General features: G+C 39.6%; 2 protein-coding genes across 2 annotated transcripts in view; one reads left to right on the plus strand and one right to left on the minus strand.

The window, feature by feature from the left end:
- Positions 1-12,225: 12,225 nt before the first annotated feature.
- On the minus strand, positions 12,226-14,660 carry LOC116324175 (potassium voltage-gated channel subfamily F member 1-like). Its single transcript, XM_031744744.2, has one exon. It carries the CDS (start codon positions 14,481-14,483, stop codon positions 12,987-12,989), a length of 1,497 nt encoding a protein of 498 aa, XP_031600604.1. The 5' UTR covers positions 14,484-14,660; the 3' UTR covers positions 12,226-12,986.
- A 3,435-nt stretch (positions 14,661-18,095) lies between these two features.
- The window catches only part of pdia6 (protein disulfide isomerase family A, member 6), an 8,797-nt gene continuing 7,653 nt past the window's right edge, over positions 18,096-19,239 (plus strand). Inside the window, exons 1-2 of the mRNA XM_031744692.2 lie at positions 18,096-18,235; positions 18,578-18,719. Of these exons, the coding sequence (XP_031600552.2) occupies positions 18,217-18,235; positions 18,578-18,719 (161 nt within the window). The 5' untranslated portion in view covers positions 18,096-18,216. The remainder of the gene's footprint in view (positions 18,236-18,577; positions 18,720-19,239) is intronic.

Genomic DNA, 19,239 nt, shown 5'->3' on the forward strand with positions numbered 1-19,239 from the left:
AGCAGGAAATGAATAATTGGTTTTTAGAGCCTTTTCTCAAAAGGAAGACGATGCGGTGGGACTGATATTGTATCTTGACTGGAAAACCACGACAATGAGTCGAGTGACGCTTCAAAATTTGAGCCGAAGTAAAACAGAAGGTTAATAGTCTGCAGTGAGTTAGCATATTATACTGTTCTAGTGATGGATGGATATTCTTCAGACTTTAGAGAAACCAAAGTCATTATTAGTTCTGCATATGAGTCAGATTGGGTAAGTTTTCAGCATCAGGGAAAGAGTTTTATGATCTCCGAGTTTGAACAGAGTGTAGAAACAGATTAGAAAAAGGCTTGCATGTGACTCAGATGTGCAAAAGCTGCACTGCCACAACTTTGACGTCATTGTTTTGCAATGTCAGTAAAACATGCCAGCACTGATAAAATGAATTGATACGTTTGTACGAGTGTGATTCAGATGGGTCGGTAAGCTTCGAACCGGTTCTTGATTCTGATCCTCTTTCACAATAGAAAAGAAGTTCTCACTTAGTCTCGTGCTTCTTCTGTTTTTAGTAACTACTGCTCAAAACATTGAGGTATAATCAAGCATACCATTATTTTATGCAGGGCTTAAGCTCAACCACAATCCCAGCCGATCATCTCAGGGCCACATAAGTTAATGAGCTAACTGAAACCCTTTTATGCATCCTATTGGACAATCTTATTTAATGACTACAATTCAGGCAGCTTCGGCCTGCCTACATTTAGACCACCAATCCACTTTGTAACCCACCTTCTCTCTAGGTCTTCTTTTTTACACTGTGTCTGACTCGATCAGTGTTTGTTCTTATCGATGCCTGATCTTCGCTGTGCTCGGGGCTCACTGCTACTCCTACCGCCTCTGGCTCTGGGGTTGTTTTTGTGTTTTGTACCTGTACTGATGTTGTTCACCTTTATTCCTCGACTATGATATTTCGTAGGTCGTACTCACCTTTTTATGCCGAGTGTGTTTGAGCTCGGGCTGTAATAAGAGAAAAGGTTGTTAGACTCATTAAAAGCTTTCCTCAAGGTGGGTGAGAGAAGTCACGCTGTGGCTGCCTTCAGGAACTCGAGGCCATTACTGTGCAAGCACTTAACAAAAGTAACACACTCCCACTGAAACCTTTATCAACCTTCCCACGTTTTTGCAAGTGATTGATGGCACTTTTGTTTATCCGTGAAACCTGTGCATGTTTAGGATCAGCATGTATTCCTTCAGCACATTTGATCAATAATACCAGAAGCAGTTAAAGGTGATGGGTTTGGGGGAAAATAATTAAAAATGCATTAACCAGCGGCTTTATTTATCATAATCATTCATGTGGATTTTATTCTTGTCATTTTCCTGCTCGTATATCACCTCACTACTTGACAACATAAACATGGCGAAAGAAATGTGATGTAGTATTTGTGCATTATCCCATTATTGGCAAAGAGAACTGAGGTTGCTTCCCCTACTGTATGATTGGTTGTTGTAAATGGCCTCCCATGCTCTCTGGGGAATTTCGCTATTAAGAGGCTCTGCCTAGATGGATGCCACGTTTAACACTGTGCCACAAATCACCGCTGTTTTACTGCAGGAACAAAGGTTGTGTGAGGTTACCTCAATATCCCCAGACATAGGAAAACAACGAAAAACAGCATCCATCAAAATCTCAGTAAAAATGAAGACATAGGTGGAGGAAATCTGTGACCGTGGCACCAAAATATGAAGAGAATTACACCACAATCGATGAAGAACATAAAGCTGCACTCATGATGGCTGTTTAAGAGGCAAGACATCCTTTTAGTATCTAGATATGGCCAAGTAAGGCCATTAAAACATCTGTGGGTAAAGATTTGGTATGCTTTATACTCGTCAATTTAACTTGGGGAAGAGGAAGTCAGGTTTATGTTATTCCAAAGCTGACATACAAAAAAAAAAAGATCCTCATGTGAATAGGCAGTGTGTGATCTTTCCTTGACAAGCTCATTTCCACCTTTAAAACAGACAGATTATTTCCTCCTTTCCCTTCAGGCTGTACACACTGCAGGATCAGAAGCTGATGTAACATCTTTCATCTCAATACCTTGTCACAGCTACTCCCGTCATGTCTCATTCTATAATTTTTTTGTCTTTCCAAATTGATTTCTTGATTACAGTTCATGTGTAATCACCCACCGTGACACATGCAGAGGACAAACGGAGAGCACTCAGAGAGTTTAATTACCTCCGAGCACAAAGCCAAGGACTCGGCATTTCATCACGGTCTGACATCTAAATCTCCTTGAGGACCCCTCGCATCCTCTGCCATAAGTTTTCATGTCTGCTCACTGATGTTCTTTCACTGAGCTCATATGGATTATCATCTGGCACCATCTGTCCTGGAGGGGCTTTATGCAGTGCTTATAACAGACCTTTCACCTGTTGTTGCGGCGCTTGCAGTGGAGTCACACAGAGCTGCCAGCAGCCACTGAAACTTGTTCGGAGCAGTTAGAAACGAGGTTAAGACCACTGAGGAATCATGTGTCATCGACAGGCTCTGGGATTAGCTTAAGTCAACTGTTTCTAAGTTTAAAAAATAAAACTAATAAGGAAAGAGATCATTTGTCACATATAAGAGAGCTTCTGAATAGATCTCTGTTTTTTAATCTTTTTTCTTTAAGGAAACTGACTGTGCATGATTGCGGAGGATTAGCCAGGAGCTGAAATCGCTCTATTAAGGCTCGCTTTCTCCTGGCTCAACACATAAATCTTCAACTTTTGGGAAATGTGCTCCTTAGTTTTTCTCAAAGTTAATGTAGATGAGAAGATCTGACTCCCCCACAAAAACTGACTAAATCAGACAGCCAAAGTTTAAAAACAGGGATTTGACATTTTATGGAGGCTTATGTGCTCCTGTGCACTTTACAGTTTATCTATATTTAAAGAATGATGGGCTCAATCTTCTAATCTATAAAACTTTGGGTTTGCCATGGCCGTTTTCTATGTAGGGATAATAGAATTGCACGGATTTTACCAATGCTCTTACAGTAACCTTTGTTTTACTAAAACCTTTATTTAAAAAAAGAACTGAAGTGTTTAATGGAATTTACAGGAAGTATTTATGTGCTGTTGTTCTCATGATGCTCACAGCAAAAAAAACGCAAGTGCATCTTTTCCCCTAGAAACTTCATTTATTTCAGTAATTAGATCAACTAATACTCATAATTGTCCAGTATTTGCAAATGGCTTCATTACTTCATTTTTTGTAAGGTAATTACCAGCACACATAACCCTACCCTCTGAGTGCAGTCTTATTCAGCACTCTGATATTTTTGGATGTGGTAGTTGCAATTTTCATAAAATGGATTTTGCCTACAGCGCTGTGAATAGTCTTTATTCAAACCGCATTTCTTTTTATTTTCTAAAATAGGAAAATGATACAGGGATTTATTGAAACATATTTGGTATGGTCACCTTTGTGCTTCAACACTCTTTAAACTCTCCTAGGGAAGCTTTCTTGTCATTTCTTTAAGTAATCTTCAGGAAAAGATCTCCAGGCTTCTTGAAGGACATTGAAAGCTCTTCTTTGGATGTTGGCTGCCTTTTTTTTTATCCGTCAAGATGATCCAACACTGCTTCAATAATGTTGAAACCTGGGCTCTAGGGAGGCCAATCCATTGTGTGTATTTCTATCCAGGTATGCTTTTACTGCATTTGCAGTCATGCTGAAAAATCAACCTGATGCCAATCAGGTGCCTTCCATATGGTATTGCATGCTGGATCAAAATCTGACCATACTTTTCTGTGTTTATAATTCAGTCAATTTTGTAAAGATCTCCAACACCACTGGCTGAAATGCAATGCAAACCATGACAGAGCCTCAAATGTTTTTACAGATGGCTGTAGACACTCACTGTTGTACCTCTCTCCTGACCTACCAAATGCTTCCAATGATTTGAATCAAATATTTACCATTTGGACTGATCCCTCCATAAGATCTGCTGCCCCTGTTTCTCAGGTTTTTCTCCCTGTTTCCCTTACTTAAAAAATGGCTTCCTGACACTTCTACTGAGACCATTTCTAATGATGCTTCACTGAACTATAGATTTAATCGGCTGAATGACCAGATGTATCTCTCAGGTTCCTGTTTCTTAAGGACATGACTTTAGGACACTGATCATCATCTCCTGCAGAGAGTATTTTTAGTCCCGCTACTTCTTATTTTGTACTTGCTTCTTTAAAAAGTTTCTTTAAAAAGTTTTAAGTACACACCATGTTGAGATATTCCAAGTTTTCAGCTAATAGCTCTTTGGGAATCATCTCCCTTGGAGCAGAAATATTCTATGCCTGTCAAATTTTGTTATTTTTGACATTTTTCATAGATTCGACTAAAGAAATTGGAAGAAATTATAAGTGATGAGTGAAAAAACAGCCGATGCCCAAAGAAAAACTTTTAAAGACCTTCAGAGACGCTGGAGAACTGTTGTTCAAGACCGCTTTAAAAAACTTACATAAAAGTCTGAATCCATAGAAGCAAAATCTAAGAAATATAAGTAAAGAAATTAGGCACAACTCAACACTTTTGCAAAGTATTGTATTTGTATAAAACTTTACCTAATTTCCTCTTGTTAGCCTCCAGGGATAGAAAGCCCAGGCTGGATATTACAATACTGCAAAGCTGTCACACTTTGAGAAATGGAAAATGCATGACTGAAGTCGTTTATGACAGAGACGAATCTCACAACCCAGAGGAGGTATACATCTGATAATACCCCCACTAAATATTGTTTTTATGACCTGCCACCCTAAATTGATTGTAATTATTGTTGGGACCCACTACAAGACGAGGATGTTCCACTCCATAAAACTTCATTGTCTCTGGATAAGATAATCAGCACCTGCAACTGTGTCAGTGGGCAGCTCAGATCTATCACTACAGCGCTGGTCTCTTGAGGGCAGTTTCCTTAATAGGATGTCCATACATTTATCAGTAGAAGTGACACAGGACCGCTACAAGATGCCCTTTGTAATCCATTTTTGAAGCGAGAACCATCAGTGAAGGGCATCGGCGAATTGACTAGGTGAGCAAAGAAAGAACAATATGTGCCAGACAGAAAGCAGACATACCTCTTTGTTATACTGACTGTGGTACAAAGGAAAGCCTTTTTTTTCTTTTATCTGCTGCTTTTTATAACGCTTTAATTGAATTAATTCGCTTTAAAAAAAAAATCAAGCAGTGGATGGATTGATTTTTAAACAAACGGGGGCAGCTTTAACGAGCTTCGGCTTTGAAAAAGTATTTTGAAGCTGTCCGAGGCCCTGATCAAAGCACTCAGCACAAAAGTAAAGTGTAAAGCTGTGACACCGAACACAGCGCACAGCCACAAAATGACAATTCAAAGACTGTGACACAATGCATAACAAGTCGGTAACAACAAGAATAAATACACCAAGATTCTGACTTTTAATTTACATATTCATATTTGCTGAATGAATGTTCATTTTACTCTGGGGGACACAGCAGTGTCAGCAAGAAAACAGTGGAATATAAAGAGGAGATTATTTTCCTGCCCTCACTGAGGCTGGTTTAAACAAAGCCTTCAGTGGCTGAATGTATGCATTGTTTGTATTGATGTTCTATATTAAATTTTCAAAGGAATGGCTCAAAGGTTTTCTAGGAGTTAAGATAACAAGCAAAAAGGCAACTCAGAGGTCTTTACTGTATATTAAATACTGTTCTCAAGCAAGGAGGCAATTAGCCTAGCTTAATATAAAGGCTAGGGGGGGTAACTGGCCTTTCTCTGGTCACACTTATTGAGCTGGTTAAGTAAATGTTTTAAACTTATGACCTTATATGAAGTCATGTCGATAAATGCCACGGACCTGTTTGGCATCCCGCTCAAAAGTTTACTGAAGTTTACCACTACAAGTTTTAGTTTTTACCCTTTTATTGATGATGAAAGATCTGAGTTTATTTGGGGCCCAAAGAAGAAAGTAGTTTTTCTAGTACACTAGTATCATTTAGGGGCCATAGCATAGTCTGTTTATTGGCGCTATACACTTTGAGTTTCAAATTGAAAAGGCAACTGTTTGGTTTACTGTTTATATTATTGTGTTAGAATCAAATTTAATATAATGGGATCATTTTTTACTGATCAGCAGTCCTAGGAACAGCAAAGCAAAGAACCTTTTGCCTTTACATACATATATTTGCCTTTCATATACATATACGTATATACATATATGTATATACGTATATGTATACGTATATGTATATGTATATGTATATATATATATGTATGTATATATATATATATATATATATATATATATAGATATAGATATAGATATATATATATATAGATATAGATATAGATATATAATACTAAGCTTTGAGATTGCATCCTGTGCCAAGACCAAACTCAGCTTTACTTTAATATCAAAAGATTTAAATCAGTTTAATTACATTTAAGTTTTCTGAAACAGTAACACAGGAAACTAAATGGTGTAATTAACAGCACAGAGTAAACATATTCATCAGCGAGACAAAGTGAGCATCGCAATTGATTTTTAGATTAAGGCTCAGTGAGCAGGTTTATCATAAAGCCATGCTTGAATATTAGTATTCCAACACAATAACTAATAAAACCAATGAGAGACTATTAAGCTGATATATTGAGTTCATAAATGTTTTGTTGTACCCTCTGGTTGAACATACGCTGTATAAATCCATTCATCCAGTTTTTTGTAGATGCTTATCGTATGGGATCACAGAGGGCTGATCCCAGCTGTTGCATGGTGAAAGGCAGGGTACACGCTGGACAACTGGCAAGTCCATAACAGGGCTAGCAGAGAGAATTAGTAAACCACACACTCTCATATCCAAACCTCAATGTAAACAGCTAATTTACAATCAGCTCTCGCCACTGAATGAATCAAATAAGATGTTTTCCTGAAAACAAACTGATGCAACTTTCCTGAGCCTACATTTTGAAGCAGCAGGGGACCACCACAGATGTTTTCAGTGAGTTAAGGTCATAGCAAATTGCCTCCTGGAAATTCAGTGTATTACACTGTGATAGCCTGGAACCACCCACTCTATATTTCACATTAACGGGCACTCCAAAACACCCTCAGTTAACAACCCTGAAAAAAAGCAGGTCATAGCTTCCCTACCTGATCTCAAGATACTGAGCTTACACTGAAACTAAGGGCAGTATTAAACTCTTGACATGTGTTCTTTTTTCCCAGCAGCTCTTCCCAGCTGAATGGTTGTGTGAAGACTGGTAGACAGACATGTGTGGGAACATGTATCATAGTTTATCTTTCCACTCTCTGAGCATGAATCTTCACTTTCACTGAAAGAAAAGATAAAATGGTAATCAGGTACCATTGCAATTTATGGGGATAGTTATTGCTAATTTCTTATGTATTAGTGCACCCATAGTTAGCACTCAGTATTCTCTTGCAGGTGTCTTCAAACAGATTAATAGCATTTGCAAAACCCTCATTCATATCTTTGCAGGAGCTTTGCATCAGACAGCATCTCTCTTAGTCCCTTAGACAAAAAGTAAAAAACTCACCAATGAGAACGAGTCTACAGGTGAGTCATTTTTCTCATAATGCATTTTCAGTTTTGTTTTCCATTTTATTTTTATTTTTATTTTTTTTAGTTCTCTGTAATATACCACCAGCAAGGAGCGGGATTGTTTTCACTGTTTACCACTTTGCACTGACACCTTGAAAGGTTTTGGCACATTCAGCTGCGAGGCTACATTTTAAATAATGCAGTGACTGTGCACGGGTTATTTGGCATTCCAAATGAAGGTCTGTTATTTACTTCAGAATACTGTACATTTCTTACCGGTGTTCTTATAAACCCACAGGAACAGATGTTTTGCAAAAGAACATTTTGCAAAAATAAAAGTGGAAAAAAGTGATAAAGGCGCACGAGGGGGAAGAAAAAAAGCTATGAAAATAATTTTAGCAGACAGGTTGAGTGGGATCAGTGCATCATCCCATTCTGCTATTTTGTTGAAGGTCAGATTTAATCTATGTAATTATTGTCATGCAATTTTATGCAGCTCTGCCTGAATCGAAGTGCTCCAGGGTACACCTACGCAGCGTTTTAAACATTCCTGCTGAAAAAAGATGAAACTCACTGGGCACACAATCTTGTGAAATATGCTTTTCCCTCTTTTCGGAATCTAACATCAGGAGATTACCTTTTCCCTTTCCTGCAGCTGAAAATATCTTTCAAGCAGCGATAGTGCTCGCAGGGGTGGGCTGTTAAGCCTTAGCACTCCCATTCTTATTCAAATGAAGGCATTTGACCATCTTCTGCAGGATATGAATCTATTCAAATGTATCCCATTTGTACGGTTTCAGGGCCGACATTATCTGCTTTTAGTGTGATCTTGGGTACTATTGCATCAGCAATACGCCTGAAAGTTTAAATGGCATTTGTTTTGTTTATCTTCATCTATTTTTCTTTTCTCTCATTTTCAGACACACTCCAGGAGTGACGTTAGATTGTCCTCTGAAGCGTAGATTTGATGATTTAAGTAAATGGCTCCACCCCAACACCAGCGCAACAGCATCTAACACCCAAAGAAGAACTTTGAATGTCCTTTAAGAAACCTGAAAAACTATTCTTGAAGACTACTTCAAGAAAGACATTTGCACAGTACTATATGACCCCAGCCCTCCTGACTTTTCAAAACATGAGGTTTATCTCTGCAGTGGGTGCTTTTGCATCAGAGCTCCGCGGCTTCGGCTTCGGATTAACCCCCCTGGAGACGGAGAAGTGTCAGAGACTCAGTGAATTCATTTAAAAAAAACCTTCTTTTATAGCTACACTGTCTTTAAATTGTCATTTGTTGTCGCCACCATTCATTTTTACTCATGTTTATTCATTTTATTTACATTTTGTGTTTGCATTTTTTCTAGTAATTTTAACTTCACCTTAATTTTCTGTTGGTTTTGGGCAGTGCTGTCTTGTTTTCTGTTTTATTTTACCTTGTGGAAATCTACACAGGATACCCAGATGGTGAATAAAAGCTTTTCATATTAAAATCACATTTTACAACAACAGCAGAGCAAACAGCTGCTTTGGGACATGTAAAACATAATTAGCTTTAGTTTGTGTTTTATTTGTCTGCACCATTTGTATACAGGATACCTACAGAGACTTCCCTATTTTTAGATGGGGAACGTGTGCATGATCCTCGTTCTAAAGGTCAAAGGAGTGGAGAAATGGGAGAGGCATCAGTGTGTCCATGCTGTCATGAAAATTTTTGGGTGTAACCCAGTACTAGCGTGCCGGTATGCCACAAGTTAACAATCGGGAGTCAACTGGAGGGGATGCGTGAGTTTTAAGAAGCGCTTTGATTTCCTGAAACACATGCAGATATGGCAGGTGGCAGTCAAGCAGTTAATTTGTTAATTTGCTAAATGTGCAACACAAGCATAATGCATGATGTGATACTAGATATAATAAAATAGTCGGTGATATAAATATTGTATGATATCAAACAAACATAGCGTACTGTATAGCCTCACTGGCACAGATGATCCATTTCAAGCCTTTTTTAAGTGTATAGATAAACTGGTTGACCATTTTCCACCAAATGTTAACAGTTTTTTAAATAAAAACGATTTTCCTTCATACCATGATGTCTCTTGGATATCACAATTTTAAAGAATATAAATATATATTGATTCAGTAGTAACAAGCGTTATCAGGCTGGATTATAATTGGTACTATGTTGGACAATGGGATAATGAGTACAATGTTGTGCAAATGTTTATCTTTAAAACCCAGTGGATGACCACCATGTGGGTGTAACAATTGGCAACTGGCAATCAGATCACAGCAAGCCACTGCAGAGTAGATCACACATGACCGTGGGCATACGGGTGAACAGCTATGTACATGTGTGAGGGCAATTATGTGGGAGCACTTGTAGAACGGGTAGGCGTTAGAGAGAGGGGGGTAATGTTTATATATGCCAGCGTATGTGTGTGCTTATACATCTAAATTTGAACATGAGCATGCGTGTGTGTTTGCATGTGTGCTGTAATAACATTGTTCCATTACACAATGCATGCCTTTGACATTCCAGTCCCACCTGTCAGCGTGAACAAAGGCCTTTCTCGCAGGCTTTGACATGCGTGAGTCTGCTGCTGGCCGGGAGAGATAGCGGCCCTGTGTAGGATGTGTGTGGGACGACAGCCTGGAGAGTCCTTCCTGACCTTCTCCGCGGGCTTTCTTTCAGGTTGACTCGAGCTAAGTGGAAAACACTAGTGAAGATGTAGCCGTGCAGAAGGAGTGCCCTCTTTCTCTTCAAACTGACATTTTGTAAGATGTATCAGGTGGTGTAGTAATGTAGCAATCACAGCGCTTAAGATTAACATGTTGCTCTTTACTTTTAGCTTCCCCAACAGGTTTAAATGCCAACTTTTAACCTAAACCAACATAACTTCTGCACTGGACTTCAGAGATTAATGTGAAAACTGGGACTATTTTGTAATAATTACATTATGTGACTTATTTGTACTTAATATTTCAACCTTTTAAGTAGCTGATAATACATTTTTTAAGGCTGAAAAGTTAAGTTAAGGCTACAGGAACTGTTCAGTGATTCCTGATTAGGGATGCTCCTACAGTAGCTCCTAAAACTGTAGGCACAATTAATTATCTTGTTAATGCATAAATAGGCATGATTCATTAATTACTTAATATGCACACAGTCACCTTATAATGCCTAAAACTAAGCTGTTCAAGTTTTATTTCTCCTGCCGTATGATTTACTATAACTCCCTATCAGGTGCAAACAGCTGCTATATGTTGAAAAGGATTCTGCTGTGAATTTTAGTTTAGTCACCTTGGAAGGTCATAGACTGACATTCTTGCTCTTACACATAGACATGGGGTTATCTTTCACATCCACTATGCAGACTATGAGCTTTACAGTCCTTCATACAGGAAGGACTAATGATCGCTGTCTGTAAAAGCAGCAAGAATTTCATGTTATGACAATCCAGAGAGACGCTAACACATAACCAGCCGAGTTCACTGCAATCACTCTATGTATCTAAAGTTGTTCAGGACAGATATCATAAAATATCAAGACAAAATGTATCATAAATTATTCAGATAATAACCCACCTCACAAGAAAATTGCAATAAAAAAGTTACCTTATAGAACTTTAGGGGCTTTCAACTGGGAGTGATGATTTAAAAGTTCACCTGAAACCACAGATTGTGTGATATCGTTCAGATCGTTGGCTGAAATGAAAGCAGAAATCGCTTCATACTCTTACTTATTGTAGCTATAAATGCCAGCTTGTCTAAAAAAATCAAACATTTCAACTAAGGTTTGACTAAAGTGAAGAGAAGAGCTTAATAACAAGGATGACCTATAAGGCTGAGCTGAAAACTGTATTAATATCAGATTAGAGGGCAGCTATAACCACCCATCAGCAAGCCAAACTGCCATCCAGGAGACCATTTCACAGTCACTATAGGATATTTAAGGTAATTAGTACCTGCAATGTCTTCAGTTATTCCATAATGGTTCAGCAAAAACTCTCTCCCTCGCTTATATGTTCATTTCACAACCATATCCAGTCTTGACATAAATCATCCCGCAGGTTGCATTGTGCCACATTAGACATGACATCTGAATGAAACGTGCCAGATTTTAATTATAGCCCCCCTACTGTGCCGCCTAATTTTTCTAAGGACTGGTCTATTTGTGCAGCAAATTTCATGTCACTCAGACTAATGGCGTAGGAGCTGACACCTTTCAAACCGTGAAAATGTAACCTTTAAAAATAGCCCCCATTAGGGCAATTTAAGAGTTCACTCTGGAACGTGTGAGGGAGGAAATGCGAAAGTGGTTTCAAGTTTCTTTAAAATCCATTACCTGCTTTCCAGACAGGTCTATTATTTATTTATTTATTCTTTTTATGTATTTTTCTTTACTGTATTTAGCTGAAAAACTAATGTATAGATTTATACATGAGCGTTTTTGTTTTGCCTGTTGCTTCTTTCCCTCATCCACAACTCGCTGGTCAAGTTTATTCCTCGGAACCTCTGCAGAGATGGTGACTACTGCTGTAAAAATTTAAACCCATTTACAGGAACATGTCTTGCAGGCAAGGAAGCCTCTGAAGTTCCGATGTCGGCAACACGAGCTTAACGAGAAATTCAGTCCAATGACACAGACGCTGCATTTAAAATTCCTGCACAGTAGACGGGCTTTATGTTTGATACATTACCTCACAATCATATAGTGTCAGTTACAAAAAAAATTACAATGATGCCATGACGATTACAGGCAGCAGCAAAAATAAACCCACCCCCAGTCTTATGTTGCTTTGTGTCCCCATCATACACCTTTGGTTGCAACACGCTGCAGTGATACAGTCACCTACCTCATTTGAATGTATGGCATGTGGTCTGTATCCAAACACCTTCAGCTTTTCTTCAGCTCGGTTTTGATGTCTATACACTCTCACAAATCAATCCTGGGGTCATTACATTTCTCTGTGCTCTTGACTAAAGCTGCCTGTCTGCGTTACTAAAAGCATTTATTGTGATGTATATATTTCTGTACAGAGGACTACGCTACAATGCGGTCTACAGTATAAGTGTGAGGACTATGGGCGTGTTATATAAGATGTCTACATGGGGGAATCGGTGTATTGGCTGTTTGAACAGAACCCCTCAGCCTACAGGGAGTCACTGCGCAAAGGCACAGCTCATCAATTCAATATCTCACACATATGTCTGTTTAACAGGCGCAAATCCTCAAATGCATTTAAAGGTCCCTGGAAATAATTAAAGCCTTCTTCTGTCCACGAGACTATTTACATTCTGCAGTCACGGCGGTGTCATTATGCCAAATTTGTCAAGTTACGTTTGAATAATTCAAAACTGAATAATTAATTTCATGTTGTTTCTTCTTTTGATGACTTTTTAATGGGAGGGGGTTTCCCTTTCATGACATAAAATGTTCAGTGGCCTCGGCTGTGCTTTCAAAGCTTGTGTCCATGCTAGGGGTCTGGATGCCCGCCCCTCCCCTGGGATCTTTCAGTAAGGGAATGAATGTGTCGCTGTGACCGGAACGCATGTCGTTGTCCCAGGCCCCTGCACCGCAAATATGTTTATGGGAGTCAGATGCAGCCTTGAGCTCGCCGCCGGTGCGCAGTGCCATCAGTTCAATCTCATGTTTGGCCGCAGTCTCCAGCACCTGTTGCTTGTTGTAGAACAAGACAAAATTGTTGATGATGGGATGTATAGGCAGGGCTATGGCGATGACCCCACAGAGAAAGCTGATAGCCGCGTTACACCGACCTAAAGTGGTCTTAGGGTAGACATCTCCATACCCCACTGTGGTCATGGTGATCACAGCCCACCAGAAAGACTGTGGGATGCTGGTGAACAAGGTGTCCGGGTGGTTCTGCTCCATAGTGTAGCCCAGAGCCGAGAAAAGGAATACCCCCACGCCCATGTACATGAGGAGCAGTCCGAGCTCCTTCAGGCTGCTCTTTAGGGCAGATGTCAGAGTCTGGAGTCCCGAGGAATGGCGTGCCAGCTTGAAAATGCGCGCAATGCGCATTATGCGTAAAGCCTGCACTGCTTGCTGCACATTAGCCAGCTCCATCACTCCCGCGCCGAAGGAGGTCAGAATCAGCACCACATAAAAGGGCATAATCGCCATGAAGTCGATTATGTTCATGAAGGACAGTACGAATTTTATTTTATTTGGGGAAGAGATCAGACGCAGGAGGTATTCAATAGTAAACCAGCCAATGCACACGGTCTCGATGACCTCCAGGACCGGATGCTCTGTGAGTTTACCCTCCGAGTCCTCCACCTGCAGGTCGGGGATGGTGCCGACACACATCACCACGGAGGAGATGAGGATGAAGATGAAAGAAACTATAGCGATTATGTGGGCAGGCAGGGACGATTCTGGCTTTTCCATCAACCTCCAGAGGCATATTTGGAAGCGCTGCCAGCCCCCTGCAGACGGATCGCCTTCTCTGTCGACCAGGATAGTTCTCACTTTCTCGGCTATCTCTGCAAGTTCATCCTCTACCTCTTTCAGGTGGCTTTTGCAACATTCATCCAGAAAATCCGAGCCAATTTTCCAGAACTCCATTTCCTTCATGAAGCAAATTGGACATATGCCTCGTTTCATGTGTATCTCCCCATAATAATACAACTCAATTATGCACTTAAAAGCTTCGGGGTCTCTGTCAAAGTAAAATTCTCCCGTGTCTGGGTCGTAATCGTCACATATTAATGAGATTTCTTCAGAAGATTTGAGTGAACTGTCCACCAGCTCTGCCAGTCGAGTCTCCGGGAAGCGAGTCAGCACGTCTCCATACAACACCTGTTTCACTCCGCCGATATTCACCACAATCTCAGTCTCTTCACTGGCCTCAGAACCGTTGCAGTCTGCATACCGCGTCCTCTGGAAGCCCCACATTATGCTGATAAGTCCGCCAGAAAACAGCCAAACTAGTTGATATTATAACAGAACCGTTTACTGACAAAGTAAACGCAAGTCACTAGAAGCTCTGGTGCTGTGCGTAAAAACCGACAAACCTTCTAATTTCTGTTCTTTTAGGTTAGAAAAAAGTGTGTGCTCAGAAACTGAATGCAGCGTGAAGTCTCCTCACTTCCACTCAGCTGTGTTTGGCAGTGATCATTGCGCCTGTGCGCTCTGAGAAAGTTGGCATTGAAGTGCGCCTACTATCAAGCGCGCCATAACCAAAGCAAACCGAGATTTCCAGGCTTAAATTTCACAATAAAACACGTATAGCAGTATGAGACAGGTGAAAGTGGAGTAGGATATTTATTTAATGTATAATTTAAAGACACACTCGTTGTCCCCAAAATTGTACGCCAAGTTATGTTCATTGTGGGATGCCAATTTAATAGTAGCAAATGCAAAATTCAATGTATAATTTGTTCAATAATAAATTATCGCATTATACTAAAAGTTATGGTTTGTTCTAATATTCACTCAGCTGGCTATAGCCCCACCTGACCTTTTATCTTGGCATCTTATGCTTTTATTTTTTAAAGCTCGCTGGGTGTCTTCCGCTCGCGCAGTGCAGCCAGGCGCAGATCATAAATCTCCAAGGCATGTGATGAATTGTGAAACGGTAGGGTCATAGCCGTACCTCTGGGTTGGGTTGGAGGAGAACAACAATTGGTTAAAGTGCCAGTTAATCGAATCATCCATTTTTACATTAACAGCGGATGAAATCTTAACCCAAATGGATCCATTATCCATCATCCATTTTGAATTCATTATCACGCAGCGCAACAGCTCAGCAAACAGCTAATTATTAAGAACTTCATATGAGGAATAATCGAGACTTTTTAAGGAAAAACCAACTGAAAAAAACGTAACCGGCTCCTATGAGCTGAACTGACAGAAATGGCTGGAAATTACAATCAGTGGCAGCTTTACTGTAATGCGTTTTTGGCCTATTTATACATTTTTTTTTTTTTTGATATTTTCCAGAATATTTATTTTGTGTGTGTTTATTTTATGTATTTCTTGTCTTTTTACAAGTCGAACACCAAGTTCACCTGATCAGACCTCCAGATCACTGCACTAACGCCTTGAATGGCTTTCAGCAACCATTCAGCATGTCTTGTTCTTTGTCTCCACCTACTGACAATATCTTTGAACTACTGCATCTTAAGCTATCATCGAATCACTTCCCATGTTTGCGCTTATATAATTCAGATTCGAGAGGTGGAATACACCTTGGACAGGTGGCCAGTCTGTCACCGGGCAAACTCATAGAAAAAGACAGTCATTCACACCTGTGGTCAATCTAGAATGACTATGCATAGTTTTGGACTGTGGGAGGAAGAAAAGCCACATAGGAAGGAGAACTAAATTTTGACCACATTTCCTCTAAATTATTAATTTTTTTTTAAAGAAAAATTAAAGGAAGAAAGAAAAAAGAAAATATGACAAAATATATTGCATTTAAATTTTGACTGCTATAGTTAGGATGTAAATGTCATTTACGTGCAGTAAATGTCCGGTTTCAGACACAGGCTGGCCACTTCATTAGGTGCATCTTGCAAGTGCCAGGTTGGACCCCTTTTGCCTTCAGAACTGCTTTTATTCTTCATGGCATGGATTCAACAAGGTGCTGCAAATATTCCTGTGTTGGTCCATATTGATATGATAGCATCGCACAGCTGCTGTACATTTATCAGCTGAGTTTCCATTGGATATCCAATTCTACCTCATCCCAAACGCGCTCTTTTAAATTGAGATCTGGTGACTGTGGAGGCCATGTGAGTGCAGTGAACTCATTGCCCTGTTCAAGAAACCAGTTTTAGATTATCTGAGTTTTGTGACATGGTGTGTTATCCTGCTGATCAGAAGATGAATACATCATAGTTTTAATGGATTGGACAGGGTTAGCAACAATACTGAGGTATGATGTGATGTGTAAGAGGCTCACTTAGTAATAAGGGGGCCAAACTGTAAAAAGAAAGTATGCACACCACCTGCAGCCTGAACCATTGACACAAAGCAGGATGGATCCATGCTCTTATGTTATTTATGCCAAATTCTGACTCTGCCATCTGAATGTTGCAACAGAAATCGAAGCTCATCAGGCCAGTTTCTCTAATCTTCTGTTGTCCAATTTTGGTGAGCCGTTACAAACCATAGGCTCAGTTTCCTGTTCTTAGCTGGCAAGAATGGTACCTTGTGTAGCCTTCTGCTGCTATAATACATCTGCTTAACGGTTTAGTGTGAGTTTACAGAGTGGTTGTTTGAGTTACAGTTGCCTTCCTGTCAACTCAAAGCAGTCTGGTCATTCTCATCTGACCTCAACAAGGCATTTTGGTCTAGAGTACTGCTGTTCAGTGGATATTTTCTCCTTTTTGATCAATTCTAAAAATGGGAGGATTGCATTGGGAAGTGCATTTGGTGTAAAATCCATGCCAAATGAAAGCACGTGAATTCATTCCATGTGGGAACCTCTTAGGAAATAAGGGAGCAGCCAAAGGTACCTTTTTTTCATCCTAGAGATGATTGAGCAGGAAAATTTCATTTCATTTCATTTCATTTATTTATTTATTTCACACTTGGTACAACAGTTCAAACAAACCAACCACACTTTCTATCAATAAAGCACTACAACTACAACCATGTGTGAAAAGGAGCAGGAAGAAGAAAATATTCTTATTAAACCCTGCCCCCTATCTACAATCCAACTTATATTACAAGTGGGCACCAAAAATCAGGGAACAAACTAACATTAACATTTATCTCCGGTCCTAACCCAAACCAAACAACAAATTTACAATCACAATATACCACTCCACATAGTAACAATGCCAATAGAACAGCAATATTGAAATACTCAGACCAGCCTGCCACATTCAAAGTTATTTAAATCACCTTTCTTACCATTTCTGATGCTCAGTTTGAAGGTCATCTCATGTACATGCCTAAATTCAATGAGTTGTTATCATGTAATTGGCTGATTACATATTTGCATTAAGAACCAGGTGTACCTAATGAAGTTGTCAGGGAGTGTGCGCATCAGTTTTATGTCTCTTTACACTTTATGATGAGGAAAAGTTACAAAAAAAATGTAGTTTAGATTGTTGGCGTTTCACATTAAGGCAAAGCATAATGCATTGTTAATATTAAACCATTAAAATAATTACAATTCAATAAACAATGATAATAATATAGTAACAAATAGATACCATTTATTTTTATTTTAGTATTATTATATCTTTGTAGCTGTCTAAAAACTTATTGAGAAGTAAAGGTTATGTATTATTTACACTGAAAAGCATAACTTAGCTTTTAAGTTTGGCTTATCTTTGCATGCCTTTGCATAAGCAAACTCTGTACGATAATGTGTTTAATATGTACACTCGCATTCCATCTGTTTGTAATGAGTCAGCCTTCTCACGGATCACATCCTCTTGCTGCAGTTACATGTGTTGCTTCCTTTCTCCTCCGTCCACTCTCTCCCGTCTTCAGTGTACCGGTTCCATTAAAACTACACGGCGCGCGCTGATTGGCTGAGCTCAAGCGTCGGCATTAGCGGACCAATCAGGGTGGGCCACGGTGAGATTTTTCTATGTACTTTTGTGAGCGACGCAGCGGCAGCGGACTGTGTTGTTGTAAGTGAGGAGACGAGCATAGAGAAGCTGAAATCATGAAGCCACTTTTACTCGGTGAGTGACAACAGTAGAAGCTTTTCTGCTTATACTAAAGTTCAGGTTTGTGGGCTTGTTAACTAAATGTGAATTTGGCGGCGTTTTTGGGGTTTTTTTTTGCTCCTCTTGTTAGCTTGAATAGCTAAGTTAAGATTCAGAGAACCGAGCCAGGCCTTCGTTATCGTCTACTGAATGAAATAATAAAACTCATTTCCTTTCTCTGTTAAATAAATATGCATTATAAACTGCACACAAGTAGATGTAAGACATTTTTTCGCTGTTTACTTAAACCAGTGTGGCTGTTTCGATGAATGAGCATGCATTGCTAGGAGTCATCCTTTTCCTCATGTTTTGTTTCAGGAGTACTGGGCTGCTCTCTGGTTCTGGCTGTCCAAGCTTTGTACTCGGCTAGTGATGATGTTATCGAGCTCACCCCATCCAACTTTAACAGAGAGGTGATCCAGAGTGACAGTCTGTGGCTGGTCGAGTTTTATGCTCCCTGGTGAGTTTGTATAACTGTGATGGACCTTTTTTTTTTTTTTTTTTTTTGTCTTTTAGTGGTAACAAGTGTTCTAAGAGCAGCCAGTGATTATAGTTTAAATACCAGTTTCTCATCTTTGTGTTTTATTATCCAGTCATCTGTTTTACATCTGTACTTGTGATAGGAACAAACTTGTCTGTTAAGCTGGTAGCTCCTCCTTAGGTTGAGCACCATCTCGTGCAAAAGTGCTCAACAGAGACACAAAGTGAGAATAGTTTGTGCATAGATGCACACAGTCTACACGCTTGCGTGCACACAGGGTTGGTATAGCAAAACTCAATTCTGCAACAAGAGGCAGTCGGCAGAGATGTGACTGCACGAAATCTATGCAAATCAAAAGTGTTAAATATTCACTGGCTGTTAATACCAGAGCATTTGGTTCAGTGACTAATAAGGGTGCCACATAGCTGTTTGTGTGTTGTATTTAGCAGGTCATTACTGAAGGACTGTAGAATAAATCTCACACTGGCAAAATGACGGT

Source organism: Oreochromis aureus, linkage group 15, assembly GCF_013358895.1.
Source record: "Oreochromis aureus strain Israel breed Guangdong linkage group 15, ZZ_aureus, whole genome shotgun sequence".
NCBI classification, from domain to species: domain Eukaryota; kingdom Metazoa; phylum Chordata; class Actinopteri; order Cichliformes; family Cichlidae; genus Oreochromis; species Oreochromis aureus.